The 13,860-nt window shown below is 64.2% G+C and overlaps 3 protein-coding genes across 5 annotated transcripts; all 3 read left to right on the top strand.

Moving 5' to 3' along the window:
• The first annotated feature begins 5 nt into the window (after window positions 1–5).
• LOC137845753 (protein S100-A14-like) lies at window positions 6–3,133 on the top strand. The gene is made up of 4 exons (XM_068663196.1): window positions 6–671; window positions 915–1,012; window positions 2,359–2,505; window positions 2,603–3,133. Exons 2-4 carry the CDS (start codon window positions 980–982, stop codon window positions 2,720–2,722), a joined length of 300 nt encoding a protein of 99 aa, XP_068519297.1. The 5' UTR covers window positions 6–671; window positions 915–979; the 3' UTR covers window positions 2,723–3,133.
• Window positions 3,134–5,721: 2,588 nt separating this feature from the next.
• On the top strand, window positions 5,722–8,579 carry S100A16 (S100 calcium binding protein A16). Of its 3 annotated transcripts, none has more exons than XM_068662925.1 (3): window positions 5,722–5,850; window positions 7,608–7,776; window positions 7,891–8,579. In XM_068662925.1, exons 2-3 carry the CDS (start codon window positions 7,624–7,626, stop codon window positions 8,053–8,055), a joined length of 318 nt encoding a protein of 105 aa, XP_068519026.1. In that variant the 5' UTR covers window positions 5,722–5,850; window positions 7,608–7,623; the 3' UTR covers window positions 8,056–8,579. The 3 variants fall into 3 exon arrangements, with proteins under 3 accessions (XP_068519026.1, XP_068519025.1, XP_068519027.1); XM_068662924.1 differs by lacking the exon at window positions 5,722–5,850 and adding an exon at window positions 6,987–7,145; XM_068662926.1 differs by lacking the exon at window positions 5,722–5,850 and adding an exon at window positions 7,129–7,269.
• A 153-nt stretch (window positions 8,580–8,732) lies between these two features.
• Window positions 8,733–12,367, top strand: LOC137845581 (protein S100-A4-like). Its single transcript, XM_068662927.1, has 3 exons — window positions 8,733–11,254; window positions 11,429–11,579; window positions 12,148–12,367. Exons 2-3 carry the CDS (start codon window positions 11,439–11,441, stop codon window positions 12,304–12,306), a joined length of 300 nt encoding a protein of 99 aa, XP_068519028.1. The 5' UTR covers window positions 8,733–11,254; window positions 11,429–11,438; the 3' UTR covers window positions 12,307–12,367.
• Window positions 12,368–13,860: the final 1,493 nt, after the last annotated feature.

The raw sequence follows: 13,860 nt of genomic DNA, 5'->3' as shown, positions 1-13,860 counted from the left end.
TCGCTGCCGTTCTTAGCGGGAGGCCCCGGTGCGAGCAGCCCATCTCTTTGCTGGGTCCATCCATGCCACGAGCAGATGGGGACGTTCTCAAAGTGCCCTGGTGCTGGTCTGGCTTGCAGGGTCCCACCCCGCACCCTGTGGGGTCACGCAGGGCAGCCCCAATGGGTGGCAGAAGGCATCTGGGGCTGGCGGGGGGCTCAAGACCATCTCCAGCATCTCGTGATAGCTGCGGGTGGTGGCCACCTCCAGGACACCAACGTCCGTCCGCTCCAGGGTCACCTGGGGATGCGTCCCCTCAATAAACCACACGCCGTGCTCAGCATCCCCAACCGAGCCCCCAGCCCTGGCGTTCAGCAACCCCGTCCCCCAAGAAGGCTGGGTGGCGGTGCCATCCCCTCGGCGGGGTGACGGGTGCCCCGTCCCTGAGCCAGCCGGTGCCTGGTGGCCGTTCCCACGCGGCGCTGCGTGGCCGTGCCGTGCCGGATGGGGATGGGGAGCGCTCGGTGTGGCCGGGAAGGAGGCGTTTCCCAGCCCCACGCTGGCCCGGGGCCAGGCTCCGAAATGAGCCGCCTTGCACCACACCGTGCGCAGGGAGCTCCCACTCACACCTCCCTGGTATAAAACCCCGGTGCACCGCAGCCCGCTCATACCCGGGACAGCCCTCGGAGCAGGTAAGTGGCCTGGCCGCCTCCACGGGGAGGGGGTCCCCGTGCCTGGGGGTCTCACCGCCCCCGCTTTGCTCCCACGCTTGGCTTTGCCACGACTTGCTGCTGGAGCAGGGACGCTCCCATCTCCGGGACATGTCCCGGCAGCTCAGCGCATCCCAGGGCGCCTTCCTCGCCCCGACGCAGAAGGAGGGGAACCCCCCCCAGACAAGCAAGAGCTGATCCCGACTTTCTCCCCTCCCCCACCAGCTCCCCAAGACCCCGTCGGAGCAGACAGCCCCACCGAGGGACCCTCAGACCCCGCGAGGAGCAGCATGGGCCAGTGCAACTGCCGCAAGAAGCGCAAGGTCCTTGAGCGACGCCGCGGCACCGGGAGGGCCGGGAAGCCGTGGGGCATGGGGGGGGACCCCATGCGTCCCCCATCCCTCGGAGCATGGGGTGCCTCTGAGCAGTACGGTGGGGCCGAGGGCCACCCCTAGGATGAATTTGGGGTTCGGAGATGCTGCCCTGGGCTTGGGCACTTGGTGCCGGGGGTTTGAAAGCTTGGGGAACCCAGGCGGCTTTCTCCAGCTCCTGCCGAGCCACCCTGCTCCTTGCAACCTCTCCGAGGATGCCCGATGTCAGAAAGTCTCCTGCTTCCCTCTGCTTTCAAACTGGAGGCACCCACCCCGTGTGTTGGGGGGGGTCTCTTGCCGGGCGCTTTGCACCTGCGGAGGATTTGGGGCCGGGGCGCGGGGCTGAGGCTCTGAAGATTGCCGGTTTCTTCTCTAATGGCCATCGCCTGATGTGGTTTAAAGGTGTTTCGAGGGGAAACCACGGCGCCGGGTGAATCACCGCCGTTTCCCTTCAGATCCAGCTTCGCTTAATTAGCACGAGTGGTCGGGCAGCTGCGTCGGGCCGGGTCGCACCCCCCAAAGGCTGGGGCTGGGGGGCTGCAGCCCCCGTGGGATGGGAGGAGGGCGGCCACCAACCCGCCGTGCGCCCGGGCACTGACTCACACCTCCATCTGCCGCTTGTGCAAAGGAGAGGAAGAACCAGTCCGGACGGCGGCGGCGGCCCCCGCGCCGTGGGTGTAGCGCCCGGAGACGCTGGGGCGGCTGGGCAGGGAGAGACGGGGGGGACAGACCTGCTGGGGGGGTCATTTTGGGGTGTCGTGGCCGCACAGAGGGGTGTCGTGACCGTACGGAGGGGTACGGCGGCTGTGTGAGGGTTTTGGGGGCGTGCAGGGCCTGGAAGGAGGGGTCTTACATCTGCAAGGAGGGGTCCTGCATCTAAAAGGTGGGGTCCCACATCTGTGTTGGGGGGTCTCGCGTCTCTCCAGGGGGTCTCACAGCAGCGTGGAGAGGTCTTGTGTCTGTACGAGGGTCTCAGGTGTCTTCGGAGGGGTCAGCATCCATACGAGGGGTCCCACGTCTGTACGAGGGGTCCCACTTCCGAACGGAGGGGGGTTGTGTTGATAAGGAGCTTTATTATATCAGCGTGGGGGGGGTGAAACATCTACAGGGAGCGTCGGCACATCTGCCTGGGGGTGTCGCATCCTTCCGAGGGGTGTCCTATCATCCATCCTGGGGGTCTCCCCTCCATCCCGGGGGTGTCCCCTCCATCCCGGGGGTCTCCCCTCCATCCCGGTGGTCTCCCCTCCATCCCGGGGGTCTCCATCTGGTACCTCACCGTCTCTGCCCCCCCCTTGCAGGACTGCCAGGAGCTCACCGACGTGGAGCAGGCCATCGAGACCGTCATCAACCAGTTCCACTGCTACGCCGTGAAGGGGCAGAAGGAGTACCTGACCCCCAATGAGATGCGGGAGCTGGTGGTGCAGAAGCTGCCCCACTTGGGCAAGGTGAGGGCAGAGCCTGGGGACAGCGAGGGGGGTCCGGGTGGACGCGGGACCCCTCATCCCCATCACCTCCCTGATGCTTTTTCTGCCCGCCCCGCAGTGCGTCGGACCGCTGGATGAGAAGATCGAGTGCATGGGAGACCCCGACGAGGCCAAACTGGAGTTCGGAGAGTACTGGGACATGATGGGGGACGCGGCCAAGGGCTGCCGGAGGAAGTAGAGGGCATTGGGGGACAAGAAGGCGCCCGAGGCCTCGGGCTCTGCACCGCGATGAGGTCCCGGCGGCTGCGTGGTTGCAGGTCCCCCGGCCCCGGAGCGTCGCAGCGAGAGGGACTTTGCTCCTTTCCCCCCCCCCAAATCCCTTCGATGTGGGGGCTCCGGGCCAGCCCCGATGTCGCCGTTGGTGGCCTGGGCATAGTTTCTGCTCCCACCCTCCTGGACCGGGGGCACGATGCCTGCGCTGCTCAGGTTTTGGGGTGCTGCGCCTGCGTGAGGCTCCCCACCTGCCCCTGGCTGGCAGCCGGGCTCGGGGCTGAGCTGGTGGCGGGTTGTTATCAGCTTGCGTCACTTGCAACCATTTTTGTATAAATTAATAAAGGAAAAATGGAAAAAAAAACCACAAACAAACACAGCCAGGATGGGGTGACCTTGTTTTTCGGGGGAGAAGGGGGAGCAGGGAGGGATGGGACTGTGGTGCTGAGTGAGCATCGCTCGCTCCTGGGTTGTGCAGCCCCAGTGTGGAGCACGAGGGTGCAAGGGGTGCTGCAGGTGTGCAAGGGGTCCTACAAGTGTGCAAGGGGTCCTACAAGTGTGCAAGGAGTGCTGCAGGCATCCAAGTGGTGCTGCAGGTGTGCAAGGGGTACTGTGGGCATGCCAGGGGTGCTGCAAATGTGCAATGGGGTGCTACAAGTGTGCACAGGGTTGCATGTGTGTGTGCACTGTGGGTGTGCACAGGGCTGTGGGTGTGTGCACGGGGCTGTGGGTGTGCAGGTGCCCATGCAGTGGCATGGCCCATGCCCGTGGTCTCCATCTGGTGACCCCACAAGCACAGCAGGGCTGCGTCACCCGCACCCTGAGGTATTTGGGCACGAGGGAGCCCAGAGGAGCCCTGAAATCTCTGGGTTTGGAAAGAGCCAGGAGCTGTGGGTCCAGTGAACAGGATCCCACCTGGGCTGGGTGAGCGTGGGATTTCCGTGTAATTGCAGCAAATTAGGAAACAGCAAGTGCCACAAAGCGGTGGCTTCCTAGGACGGAGCAATTAGCGCAGGCAACGAGAGCTTGGAGCGCGAAGAAATGAGTTGGAGAAGGTGCAGGGCACCCACCGAGCCTGGCCATCCACCTTTCCTTGCCATGGTCCCATCCAGGTTGTGTGGGACCATGGTTTCTGCTGAGCTCCATGTCCTCGAGGAGCCCGTGGGCAGCCCTTCATGGGGACACGGATGGGGACACGGATGGGGACAGGGATCGGGATGGGGATGGGGTCCCTAATGGGTGCAGGGGGTGCGGGCACCATCTCCACACCTCTGTCACCGTGCACTTTGTGCTCTGGGGAGACAAAACGATGAAAAACCCCAAACCCTAGAGAAAAGTGATGAAACCTGAGGCCAGGCTGGGTGGCCGGTCCTCCCAGGCTGGCGGCCGGCACCGCCACCGCGACTCGGCCGCGGCCGCCCTCTGTCTCCTCTCACCTTGGGGTGGATTTCACAACGAGAATGACTATTTATTGTTCCTGCCTTGGAAATAAATACATGGAAATTAAGCCGAGAGGTGTGGTGTGCATTTAATTAGAGACAGGAAATGTGTCAAATGGTTGGGGTGATGGGAGGGGAAAGGGGAGCCAGGGCTCCTGGGTGCTCTCCCGGCCGTGGGAGTGGGGACTCCAGGCTTCTGGTTTGGCGACCCCAGCGTGACGATGCGCTGTCGGGAGGACGGCGATTCCAGTGGCGTGAGCCATCCTTGATAAGTATCTGTTGGACCTGGAAAGTCCTCGCAGGTGGCAGAAAACAGCTCAGCCCGCGCCGGTGACCCTCGGTGACTCAGCGGTGGCTGGGCATGCGTGTGAGCCACGCGGCGAGCCCTGAGAAACGCAGCGGGGCTGGTGGCTGCCGTGTGCAGGGGCACAGCGGGGTTATTTCGGTCCCCAAAACCCTCGTTGGGCCCCCTCTGCAGAGGGTCCCATGGGGCAGAGCCCACCAGCAAGAAGCCCAGCTGCCCCTTGCCCTCCAGCTGGTGGGACAGGGGGCAGAAGAAGCTTGTGGGGACAAGCGGGCTGGCTGGGAACTGTCTTGTGATGGGTTTGGGCCCTACGTGGCTGCTCCAAGCGCACGCACACGCCCTTGGATGCCTTGTAAAAATAAGGGCCTGGATGCGGTTGTGACATCTGCCAGGCACAGGAGGGTAATGAAAGCCCATGATTCAGAGGTGAGCTGTTTGCCTGCAGGGTCGGGGAGGGATTCCCACCCTCCTGGGATATTGCAGCAATGACACCCGAGCACCTCCGCCGAGGTGCTTTTGCTTCCTTCCCCCCGAGATTAGGAAGAAGAGGGCTGAGAGCGGGGATGACACACGCACTTTTTCCGGGACTGGTGTCCCAAAGAGCAAAGGTCCCCAAAGAGCAAAGGAAAAAGCGTGGGTGGCTCCTGCCTGGGCTCCATCACCTCCTATTTTGCATCCCTAAATGTGCAGCTCCCCAAACCTCCTGTATCTAATCTGGGCATCACATCACCGCGCCATTGCTCCGGCCGACACACAGGGGTACAATTTACTGCCCGATTAATTATGGATGTGAGTTTACAAGCACAGCTACCAGCACCTTATCTATCCCCGTGTATCTGGAGATGGCTGAGAGCTGGATACGGCCCTGCTTGGGGCTGGCGCTTGTGCTTCCAGGGCCCTGATGTAGCAGAGACCACAAGGTGCTTTCACAGCATTGCCTTCAGAATGAGCAAATTTGGTTCAAATAAATACTACTCCCCACCTTGCTATGAACATCTCACACCATGCTGGGGGAAACATGGGGCTGGGAGAAACAGCGTGCCTGGGATGGGGGGGTCCTTGGGCTGGCTCCCATGCGCCCACCATCACCCCATGGCCATGGGGTGGGGGCTGCAGCCGCTGCGCCCCTGCTCTGCAGGGCCGGGTGTTGCAATCAGCCCGAGCTGCTTCCAGGTGAGCCCCGGCCTGGGAACGCCCTGGGAACGTCAGGGAGGGGCGGGAGCCTCTTTAAAACCCGTCTGGGCCCAGGGCATGGGTGCAAGGTGAGCGGCGAGCGGGCGGCACCGGCTCCCACTGCCTCTGCTGCCAAAGGCGGTGACAGACGGACAAAGCGGGACCCACAGACAGGGCCAGGTAAGGCGCCGAGCCCAGGATGGGAAAATCGGCGCCTGCTCCCATGGGGGGGGGAACGTTCAACCGGGATCCATGCTGGTACGTGCGGCCGCAGGTTGGGTGGAAATCCCCCGAGCCCTTCGGCAGCTCCGCGCGCGCGGGGCTGGGGTGGAGGGGATGGAGAGCTTGGCAGGGGGGGCTTGTAGGGGGCTGGCCCCCAGGAAGGGGAATTTTCCCCCCTGATGCACCAACTGCGATGCCAGAGCCATGGGTTGGAGCTGTGGGAGGAAGGAGAGGGAGAGGAGAAAGCAGAAAAGGGAACCATGGCGGCAGGAATGCAGCAGTCGACGAGCCCCGTCTTGCCCTCCTGGCGTCCCCATGCCCCAGTGTGGTGACAATATCCCACTACGGGCCCCTCACCATGGGGACGAGGTCCCTGAGCCCCAAACTGTCCCCAGGGGTGCATGGCAGGGCTGGGATGGTGCCGTGAGTCAGTGGGGAAGCAGGAGCTGTGGTGCCCCGAGGACGGGATGGGTGCAGGCGGCTGGGGATGGGGGACCCCAGCCTGGGGTCTGCACCTGGGGGGTGCAGGGGATGGGCGTGCTGGGGTCTGGTTAATTTGTGGTGGTATTTAATGACCAAGGACAGGGAGGGGATGGAGATGAATGTCTGTGGTGAGTGGCTCTCGTGGGGACGTGATGAGCGTTGCTGCTCACAGCAGGGCCTGCTGCCAGCACTGGGTCCCCCTTCAAAACCCAGCCCCAGCCTGGGGAGTGGGTGGCACAGGGCTGTGGCACCACGGGATGGCAAAGGAATGGGGATGGCTCCTGGGCACCCTTCTGCGACGAGGAGCACCTCATGTCCCTTGTCACCACCCCGATGAGCCACCATCCTCAGCGTGGGGCTGAACTGGGGACGGTGGGTGCAGAGAGAGGTGGATTTGGGGTGCAGGGGAGCCAGGCTGGAGCTGGGGATGGCAATGAGCCACCCCTTGGGGTGGATTCCTCCAAGGCTGGTCGGCATTGCACCCAAGGTGTAAATGTTGGTGTAAATCAGCATTGCAAGAAGGAGCGGCAGCGCCGTGCCCCAGCTCACCCCGAGCCCCTGCTCCGTGCCCCGGCTGGGGCAGGAAAGAGCCAAGGCCGGACGAGGCGACGCAGTTCCCGTCCCCGCCCGTGCGCATCCTGCCCAGGACGCGGATGCTGGACCCCGTGACGGTCACCGTCCTGTTGGGTTCCTCCAGAGGAAGGGGCTTCCTGGCTTGGAGCAGCTGGGGGGGCGCAGAACAAGGCTCGGACGCCCCGTTCGCAGGCAGGGTAGGAGCGTGGGATTTGGGGAAACCCTTGGCTGACGGGGCCCAGACCTGCTCGGTGGGACGCCCCAGCCCAAGAGCCCCGCCGGGGTGTTCCTGGCGCCGTGAAGCAAGAGGAAGGCCGGCCGGTAATTCCTGCCCTCGTGCCGCCGCCGTGCGCCTGCTCGCCCGCCGCTCCCAGCCCCATTCCTCCCTAATGAGCCCTGGGAACCGGGCGCCGCGGTCCGGGTGCTGCGGGGCCCTGGCGCCATAATTGCCTCCCCATCCCACGCGCGGGGGCGGCCGCCCCGGGGGGGCAGGCGGGGCAGGTGCTGCCTTTTTGGGGTGATGCAGGGAACTGGGTACCTGGCTTTGCGCCGTCCCGTGGATTCCTCTCTCCTCGTGCGCCCTGATGGCACCGTGAGGCTCGCGGGTGGCCTGGTGACCCCCATCCCTGACAGCCTCCCCCCAACCCTGGTCCCTGCAGGTGACCGCGGGCGGCGATGGCAGACTGCACGGAGCTGGAATGGGCCATCCAGGTGCTGGTGAACAACTTTGACAAGTACTCGAGCCGCTGCTGCTGCCGGAAGCCGCGGCGCATCAGCAAGAAGGATTTCCGCAGGATGCTGAGCTGTGAGCTCAACCACATGCTGACGGTGAGGCTGGGCGGCGCGGGGACACGTGGGGGCCAGCTCCTGCTGCACATTTGGGTTCCCCCCCACCTTGCACCCCCACTTCCTCAGCACCAACATCTCCGCTCTCTCCCGCAGGACACCGGGAACAGGCGGGCGGCCGACAAGCTCATCTGCGACCTGGACGAGAACAAAGACGGGCGCATCAGCTTCGAGGAGTACTGGACCTTGATAGGCGGCATCGCCAGCCCCATCGCCCACATCATCCGCCAGCAGGAGCAGAGCATCAAGCACACCAAGTAGCGGGCTGCCCTCCCCGCCCGGACCCCCCCGGGCTCAGCCCCCGCTTCTCCACGGCCCCCTGCTTCTCCCCCGCTGCCGAGCCCCTGCTTGTCCCGGAGCATCCCAGCCTCCTGCGGCTTTGCCGGGGCAGGCAGAGCCAGTGTGATGGAGTGAAGGGGTGTGAGGCTGGCACGGGGGGGCTCCTCCTCGCCCCATCCCTGCCCTCTTCCTCCCCCCTCGGAGTGTCCCATCCTTGCTGGGATGCTGGGTGAGAAGCACAGGGAAAGGCTTCCCCGCATCTAGGGCATGAATGCTGTCTGTTCTCAGCCCTGCTGGGAGAAACCCCATCGCAACCGGCACCCCCTCTTCCCGCGGAGCCCCCTTCTCCCCGTCACCGTGTCGGGATCTCCCTGGGGAACGGGTTTGCCCCTGCCTTTCCCCCCGCCCCAGCTGGTGAAGGGTCTGCCCTGCCTGCTCCTTCGGGCTCGGTGTGCCTGGGCAAGGCCGTGCGGTTATTTATTGCAGCAATAAAGTTTGGAGGAGCAGCGGGGGCACGCTGAGGCTGGCCTTGTGGGGACGGGGTGGTGGTGGTGGTGGTGGTTGGGGGAGGACGGAGGATGGGGTCTGCCCTGCCCCTTGTCACCCAGTAACGCCCGATTTGGCTCGCCCGGTGCCTGGGGCTGCGCGCACCACCGCGAGGTGTCAGCAGACACCGCGACACCCCCGGCGTGTCCGTCGGGTGCTGCCACCGTGCGTCCCCTTGCAGGTCCCCGAGCAGCCTCGGATCACGGCACCCCCAATCTGTGCACCCCAAGGGCACGGCCACCCCGGGGACCCCCAGCCCCGCGCTGCGCCTGGGTGCAGCTCAAACCCTGCTGGGGACGGGGACGCTGCGCACCCGGGGCCGTCCGTGCTGACATCGCTCCGCGACGCCCACGGCGCTGGCGAGGAGCCCGAACCCTCTGCCTGCTGGGGATTTTCCACCGGGAGGGGATTTGGCTGCAGGGCTGCGAGTGGGGACGTGTCCCCTGAGCTCCCCCGGGGGTGTCCCCGCGCCCCATCCCCCCCGTGTCCTACAGCACGTGGGGTGGCAGCACCTCAGAGCCGGGACCCCCGTTCCCATCCAGCCCCCCACTCCTCTGGGCATCTCCAGCTCCCACCTCCTCCCTGTCCCCCCACAATGCAGCTCCCCCCTTCTTGCCACGCAGGACCGGGGTCCCAGGGTGGGTTTTGGGGTATGGCGGGTGGGTTTTGGGGTACCCCGTGGGAGCCGTTGCCGTCGGGCAGGGCCGGGGCTGAGTCACGGTGCAGGAATCCCGCTGGGGCGAGGGCAGGGCCGTGACTCATGGTGCTGGTTGCGGGGCTGGGCTGGGCGCTGTGCCCAGCTGCCTGCACGGGATCCCAGTGCCGCAGCGGGGTGGGGGGCATCCGGCCCCCAATGCCCCCGTTTTGGAGGCAGAAGGGCTGCGGTGCGTAGTTAGGGCTGTCCCCCCGTGCTTCGTGGATGCTTCCCTGCGTGGGCAGGGGTGCTTTGTGTGCGACAGCTGCACCCCGGGGTGCTCCTCCTGGAAAGCCTCGGGTGTTTTGGGTGGCACCATACGGCAGGCGGGGAGGGGAACGATGAGGACAGGGCTGCCAGGCTCCACAGCTGGTCCCCATTTAGGGACCACGTTCCCGTCCCCGTGTCCCCAGCAGCATCAGCCACGGGCAGTCTGTGCCTGCTGCACCCCCAGCCTTGAGGCACCCATGGGTGGCAGGAGGGTCCTGGGGGGGTGAAGCTGACCCCGAGCACACACACCCACACCCACCAGGAACTCCTCAGCTCCGGCTCTGCCAGCCCCAGGTGCTGGGTGCGTGCCCGAGGCCACCGCAGGGCGAGGTGCCAGCGCAGGTGGCTGCGGTTCTCGTCCCTCCTTGGGAAATCAGGGCTTGGCCAGATCCGTCCTCCTGTCCCTGGGTGGCCAGGGCCTGTCCCTGGCATGTTTTGGGGTCTGTGGGACCCACCCTGTTCCCCTCGGGGACAAGCACTGCCAGGCTGTCACAAAGGTTGGCACAGCCCTAAGGATTTGCAAGACTCCAGGAAAAGCCCCAAATGTGTGTTCCCTGCGGTCCTCTCCAGCCACCAAATCTCTGGGAGGAGGAAGACCTCCAGAGCTCAGCAGAAGGCATCCAGGAGGACCTCAGAAAGCAAAAAGCCCCCCAGAAGGACCCCAATGGAGGATAAGGGTGGCTGGGGTCGTCCTAGGGCTGTCCCCCCTAAGTCCCCACCCCCGGGGACTGGGAGCAGGGCTGGGAGAAAAGTCCAGGCTGTGGAGACACCACCAGTGACATCTCCTGGCCAGCACCCAGAGCAGGGAAAAGCCTCCCCTGTCCCCATGCCAAGAGCCGTATGGGCTCCAGGAGCTCTGCACAGCCCCCCGAGCAGACCACCGCCGCTGTCACCCTGCGCAAGCACTCAGGGCAGGGGGGTGACAAGTGCCAGCTGAGCTGGTGGAGCTGCCCAGCCCCACGAGCTGAGCCCCACCAGCACCCTCACGCCTTTCCCCGCTGCCCAGAGAGATGTGAGGCTGGGGCTGGGCTCTCCCCCCCCCCAGAAATGGGCTCCCCATCTGCCCAGGCCACCCAGCTACGGTGATGCCCACCTGTGCGGTGCCGTCCCTGACCCCGCCATCCTCCCCCTGCGCCGATGGGGGACCCGGAGGGTGAGGAGGACGACGCGGTGGACTTCAGGCAGTCCTCTGGCTTCTTGGGCTGTCTCAGCCTACTCTGCAGTGACATCTGGGCCGATGCCTCCTGCCCCACTGAGCCTCAGCCTGTGGCATGGATAAAACTGCTGCCGCCTCCCCAGTCCCCAGTTCGTTTGCGCTGGTTTGTGCTGGGGAGACTGGGGCCACTGAGCAAGCGCCCAGAGAGCTGCTGGCAGCAGTGGCTTAGTGGGGACACGGGCTGGTGTCCCACTTCTTGTGGTGACCCTGTGGGGTGCCCCATCCCTCCGCGTGCTCCTCGGCCCCCAGCAGCACCCCCTCAGCACCTCTCCCTAATGGCATCACGCGGTTCGTTAGGCAAAAATGAGGTGTGGGTGAAACCTCCAGCTGGGAAAGCCCCAAGGCGAGGGGCTGTGCTGGGCAGAGCTCCCCCAGATGGGCTATAAACCCCCGGCACGTGGTGGCTGCAGCACCCCAGCAGCTACAGCACCCCGGTGACTGCAGCACCGACCCCGGTGAGTCCCTTTGTGCCCCAAATTTGCCCTCCTGATGAAATTCACCCAGCGGTTGCTGCACCCCAAAACAGCCCCCGGAGAGGTGCCAGCGTCCCAGGTGGATTTGAGCAGGGTTGGTGGGGGGACGGCTCCCAATCACCCCCTGACACCGTCCCCGGGGCTGTCCCCACGCAGGAGGCTGGCGATGGCGTGTCCCCTGGAGCAGGCGCTGGCCGCGATGGTCACCACCTTCCACAAGTACTCGGGGAAGGAGGGCGACAAGTACAAGCTGAGCAAGGCCGAGCTGAAGGAGCTGCTCAACAAGGAGCTGCCCAGCTTCGGAAGCGTAAGTGGCTGTGGGGACACGGCGCTGCCCAGCCCTATGGTGCCCGGGCTTTGTACCAGCCCCGAGGTTTCCCATGGAGCATGGGGCAGGCCCAGGTGGTCTCCGAGTTCCCCCAAAGCCCACCCCATGGATGCAGCCCCGTGCTCCAGGGACCTGGGCTGGAACAGGCTCAGAGCGAGGGGAAACTTGGCTTTGCTTACACCCACTGAATATTTTCATTGGCAAAGTTGTGCTCCGATTTCAATGTTTTTCTCCCTCTTTTTTTTTATTATTTTTTTTTTTTTTTAAATTTTATTTTCCACTTCCCTTTCTGGCATGTGGTTTAAATTAGGAGGGGGGCGGAGGCGCAGCTTGTTAACAAAGCTTCTCGGCGAGGCAGAGGCGGATTTGCTGCACACCTCGGGTCCCGGGAAAGCCACTTGCGCCTCCGCGTGCCACCTCCTTCTGACAACACAGGGAAAGCCCTCCTGCAAACAGCCGGGAGCAAACGAGAGCCTTTTGTATTCTTCCTTCCCCACCTGTACCCTCCAGACCCGCTCACCCCTCCCCATTTTCTCCCCCTTGGCAGAAGCAAATGGACGAGGGGGAGTTCAGGAGGCTGGTCAACGACCTGGACCACGACAAGGACAGCGAGGTGGACTTCAAGGAGTTCGCCTGCTTCCTGGCCTGCGTGGCCATGGGCTTCAACGAGTTCTTCAAGGATGCCAAGCAGCCCCACAAGAAGTGACCCTGGTGCCGTCGGTGGTGTTTTTTTTTTTTTTTTTAATAAAAGCCTTCCCAAAGCCTCACCAGGGCTGCGTTGTTGCGGGTGACTCACGCCTTCCCCCAGCCCGTCCTTCCCTCCGTGGGATTTTCCACGGTGCGGCTCAGCCCCCGGAGGCTCTTTTGGAAAAGTCTGAGCAAAACAGCTCTGAACTGCCTCCAGGCGAGTCGCTGAGATATCCCCCCCCCCCACCCCAATTTGTCCCTGCTGTCCCAGGGGAGAGGTTTGGTGCACATTTGTCCCCAAATGGGAGCTTCCTGAGCTGCGCAGGGCTCGTGGTCTGGCACGAGCTGCCCTGGGCAATGCAGATTTGGGGGGAGAGAAAGCTGGAGTGGAGGAACTGGGCAGGAACACACAAGGTCCATGCCACAAAGCCCAGAGCAGGCCCCGGTACCTGTGCAGGTGGAGATGAACCATGGCTGGGAGGCCACAGGAGCCCCCCTGGGTCAAGGATGAGCCCACCCTGGGGGGCTACATTGCAGGGGATGGGCCCAAGACCCTCAATTTGCTGCGGGGTTATGGACAAGCAGCAGCACCCTGGGCACGCCAGGCTGTGATACCGGGCGGGCAGGATGGGGCTGGATGGGGCTGGCCCCCCCGCAGGCACGGCAAGTCCAGGCTGGTTTGCAGGAAGCATCGCAGCTGCTTCCAGCTGTCCCCAGCACCCCAAAACCCTGCAGAAAGCACCCCGGCTCCAAAAATCCACTGCAAAGCAGAGCATGGCCCCTCCACAGCCCCTCAGTAAGCCCCCAAGTCCTTCTTGAGCCCCCAAATCATTGACCCCCCCTGCCTCATTCCTCACCAAGCCCCCCAAAACCTCACCAAGCCCACCAGCAGCTTCAGGCTTTGCTCGTCCCTTTCCCAGGGTCTTTAAAACGAGCCCCCAGGGGCTTCTGCCCCCTCCCAGTAACCTGCACAAGTTTGCACCTGCTCCTTAATGGGGAGACAAGGTGCAGGCTTGGGGATTTCTTTTCCCAAAATGGTTTTTGAGGAAGCGCCCGACCCTGGGAGATGCTGCGTGGTGTTGGCCGAGGTTTTGTGTCCCGGGGTCTCATCCCCTGGTTTTCTCACTCTGGTCCCTGCAGTGCCAGGTGCCACCGTCCCCAGCGTGGTGCCGGGGACCCCAGGGGTGGTGTCAGCCCCCCCCCGTGTCACAGCGGGGGGCCGGCTCGTCCCAGGGCTGGGCTGTGCAACCCGCAGGTTCCCGGCTGTCCCCGCGGCTCCTCGGCACGTGCGCGGGACACGCAGGCACCGAAATAGCGCTCCGTTACACAACGGGGCGGCGTGCCGCGCTGGCCTCGCCGCTAGGAAACAGAAATCACTTGCAGGCGACTTGAGCTGAAAACAGAAAAAAAAAAAAAAAAAAAAAAGGACAAAAGAAAAAGCCAAGCCCAAAGTCTCGGACAAACCCTGCGTGGGCTCGTGCAGCTCCGGACACCCCCGGGGATGCTGCCAAACCCTTTGTGCATGGCATCCCGTCCCCCACCAGCCTGCCACTTTGTCCAGGTTGTCCCCATC

The sequence above is a fragment of the Anas acuta genome, chromosome 28 (assembly GCF_963932015.1).
Source record: "Anas acuta chromosome 28, bAnaAcu1.1, whole genome shotgun sequence".
NCBI lineage: Eukaryota > Metazoa > Chordata > Aves > Anseriformes > Anatidae > Anas > Anas acuta.
Note: the sequence above shows the minus strand (reverse complement) of the source record. Positions and strands in the feature narration are given on the sequence as shown.

Coding starts and splice junctions, on each gene's coding strand:
- S100A16 (XM_068662925.1), top strand. CDS start 7,624: ATGGCAGACTGCACGGAGCTGGAATGGGCCATCCAGGTGCTGGTGAAC. Junction 7,777..7,890: donor AGCTCAACCACATGCTGACG/GTGAGGCTGGGC, acceptor TCTCTCCCGCAG/GACACCGGGAACAGGCGGGC.
- LOC137845753 (XM_068663196.1), top strand. CDS start 980: ATGGGCCAGTGCAACTGCCGCAAGAAGCGCAAG. Junction 1,013..2,358: donor ACTGCCGCAAGAAGCGCAAG/GTCCTTGAGCGA, acceptor CCCCCCTTGCAG/GACTGCCAGGAGCTCACCGA. Junction 2,506..2,602: donor AGCTGCCCCACTTGGGCAAG/GTGAGGGCAGAG, acceptor CCCGCCCCGCAG/TGCGTCGGACCGCTGGATGA.
- LOC137845581 (XM_068662927.1), top strand. CDS start 11,439: ATGGCGTGTCCCCTGGAGCAGGCGCTGGCCGCGATGGTCACCACCTTC. Junction 11,580..12,147: donor AGCTGCCCAGCTTCGGAAGC/GTAAGTGGCTGT, acceptor CCCCCTTGGCAG/AAGCAAATGGACGAGGGGGA.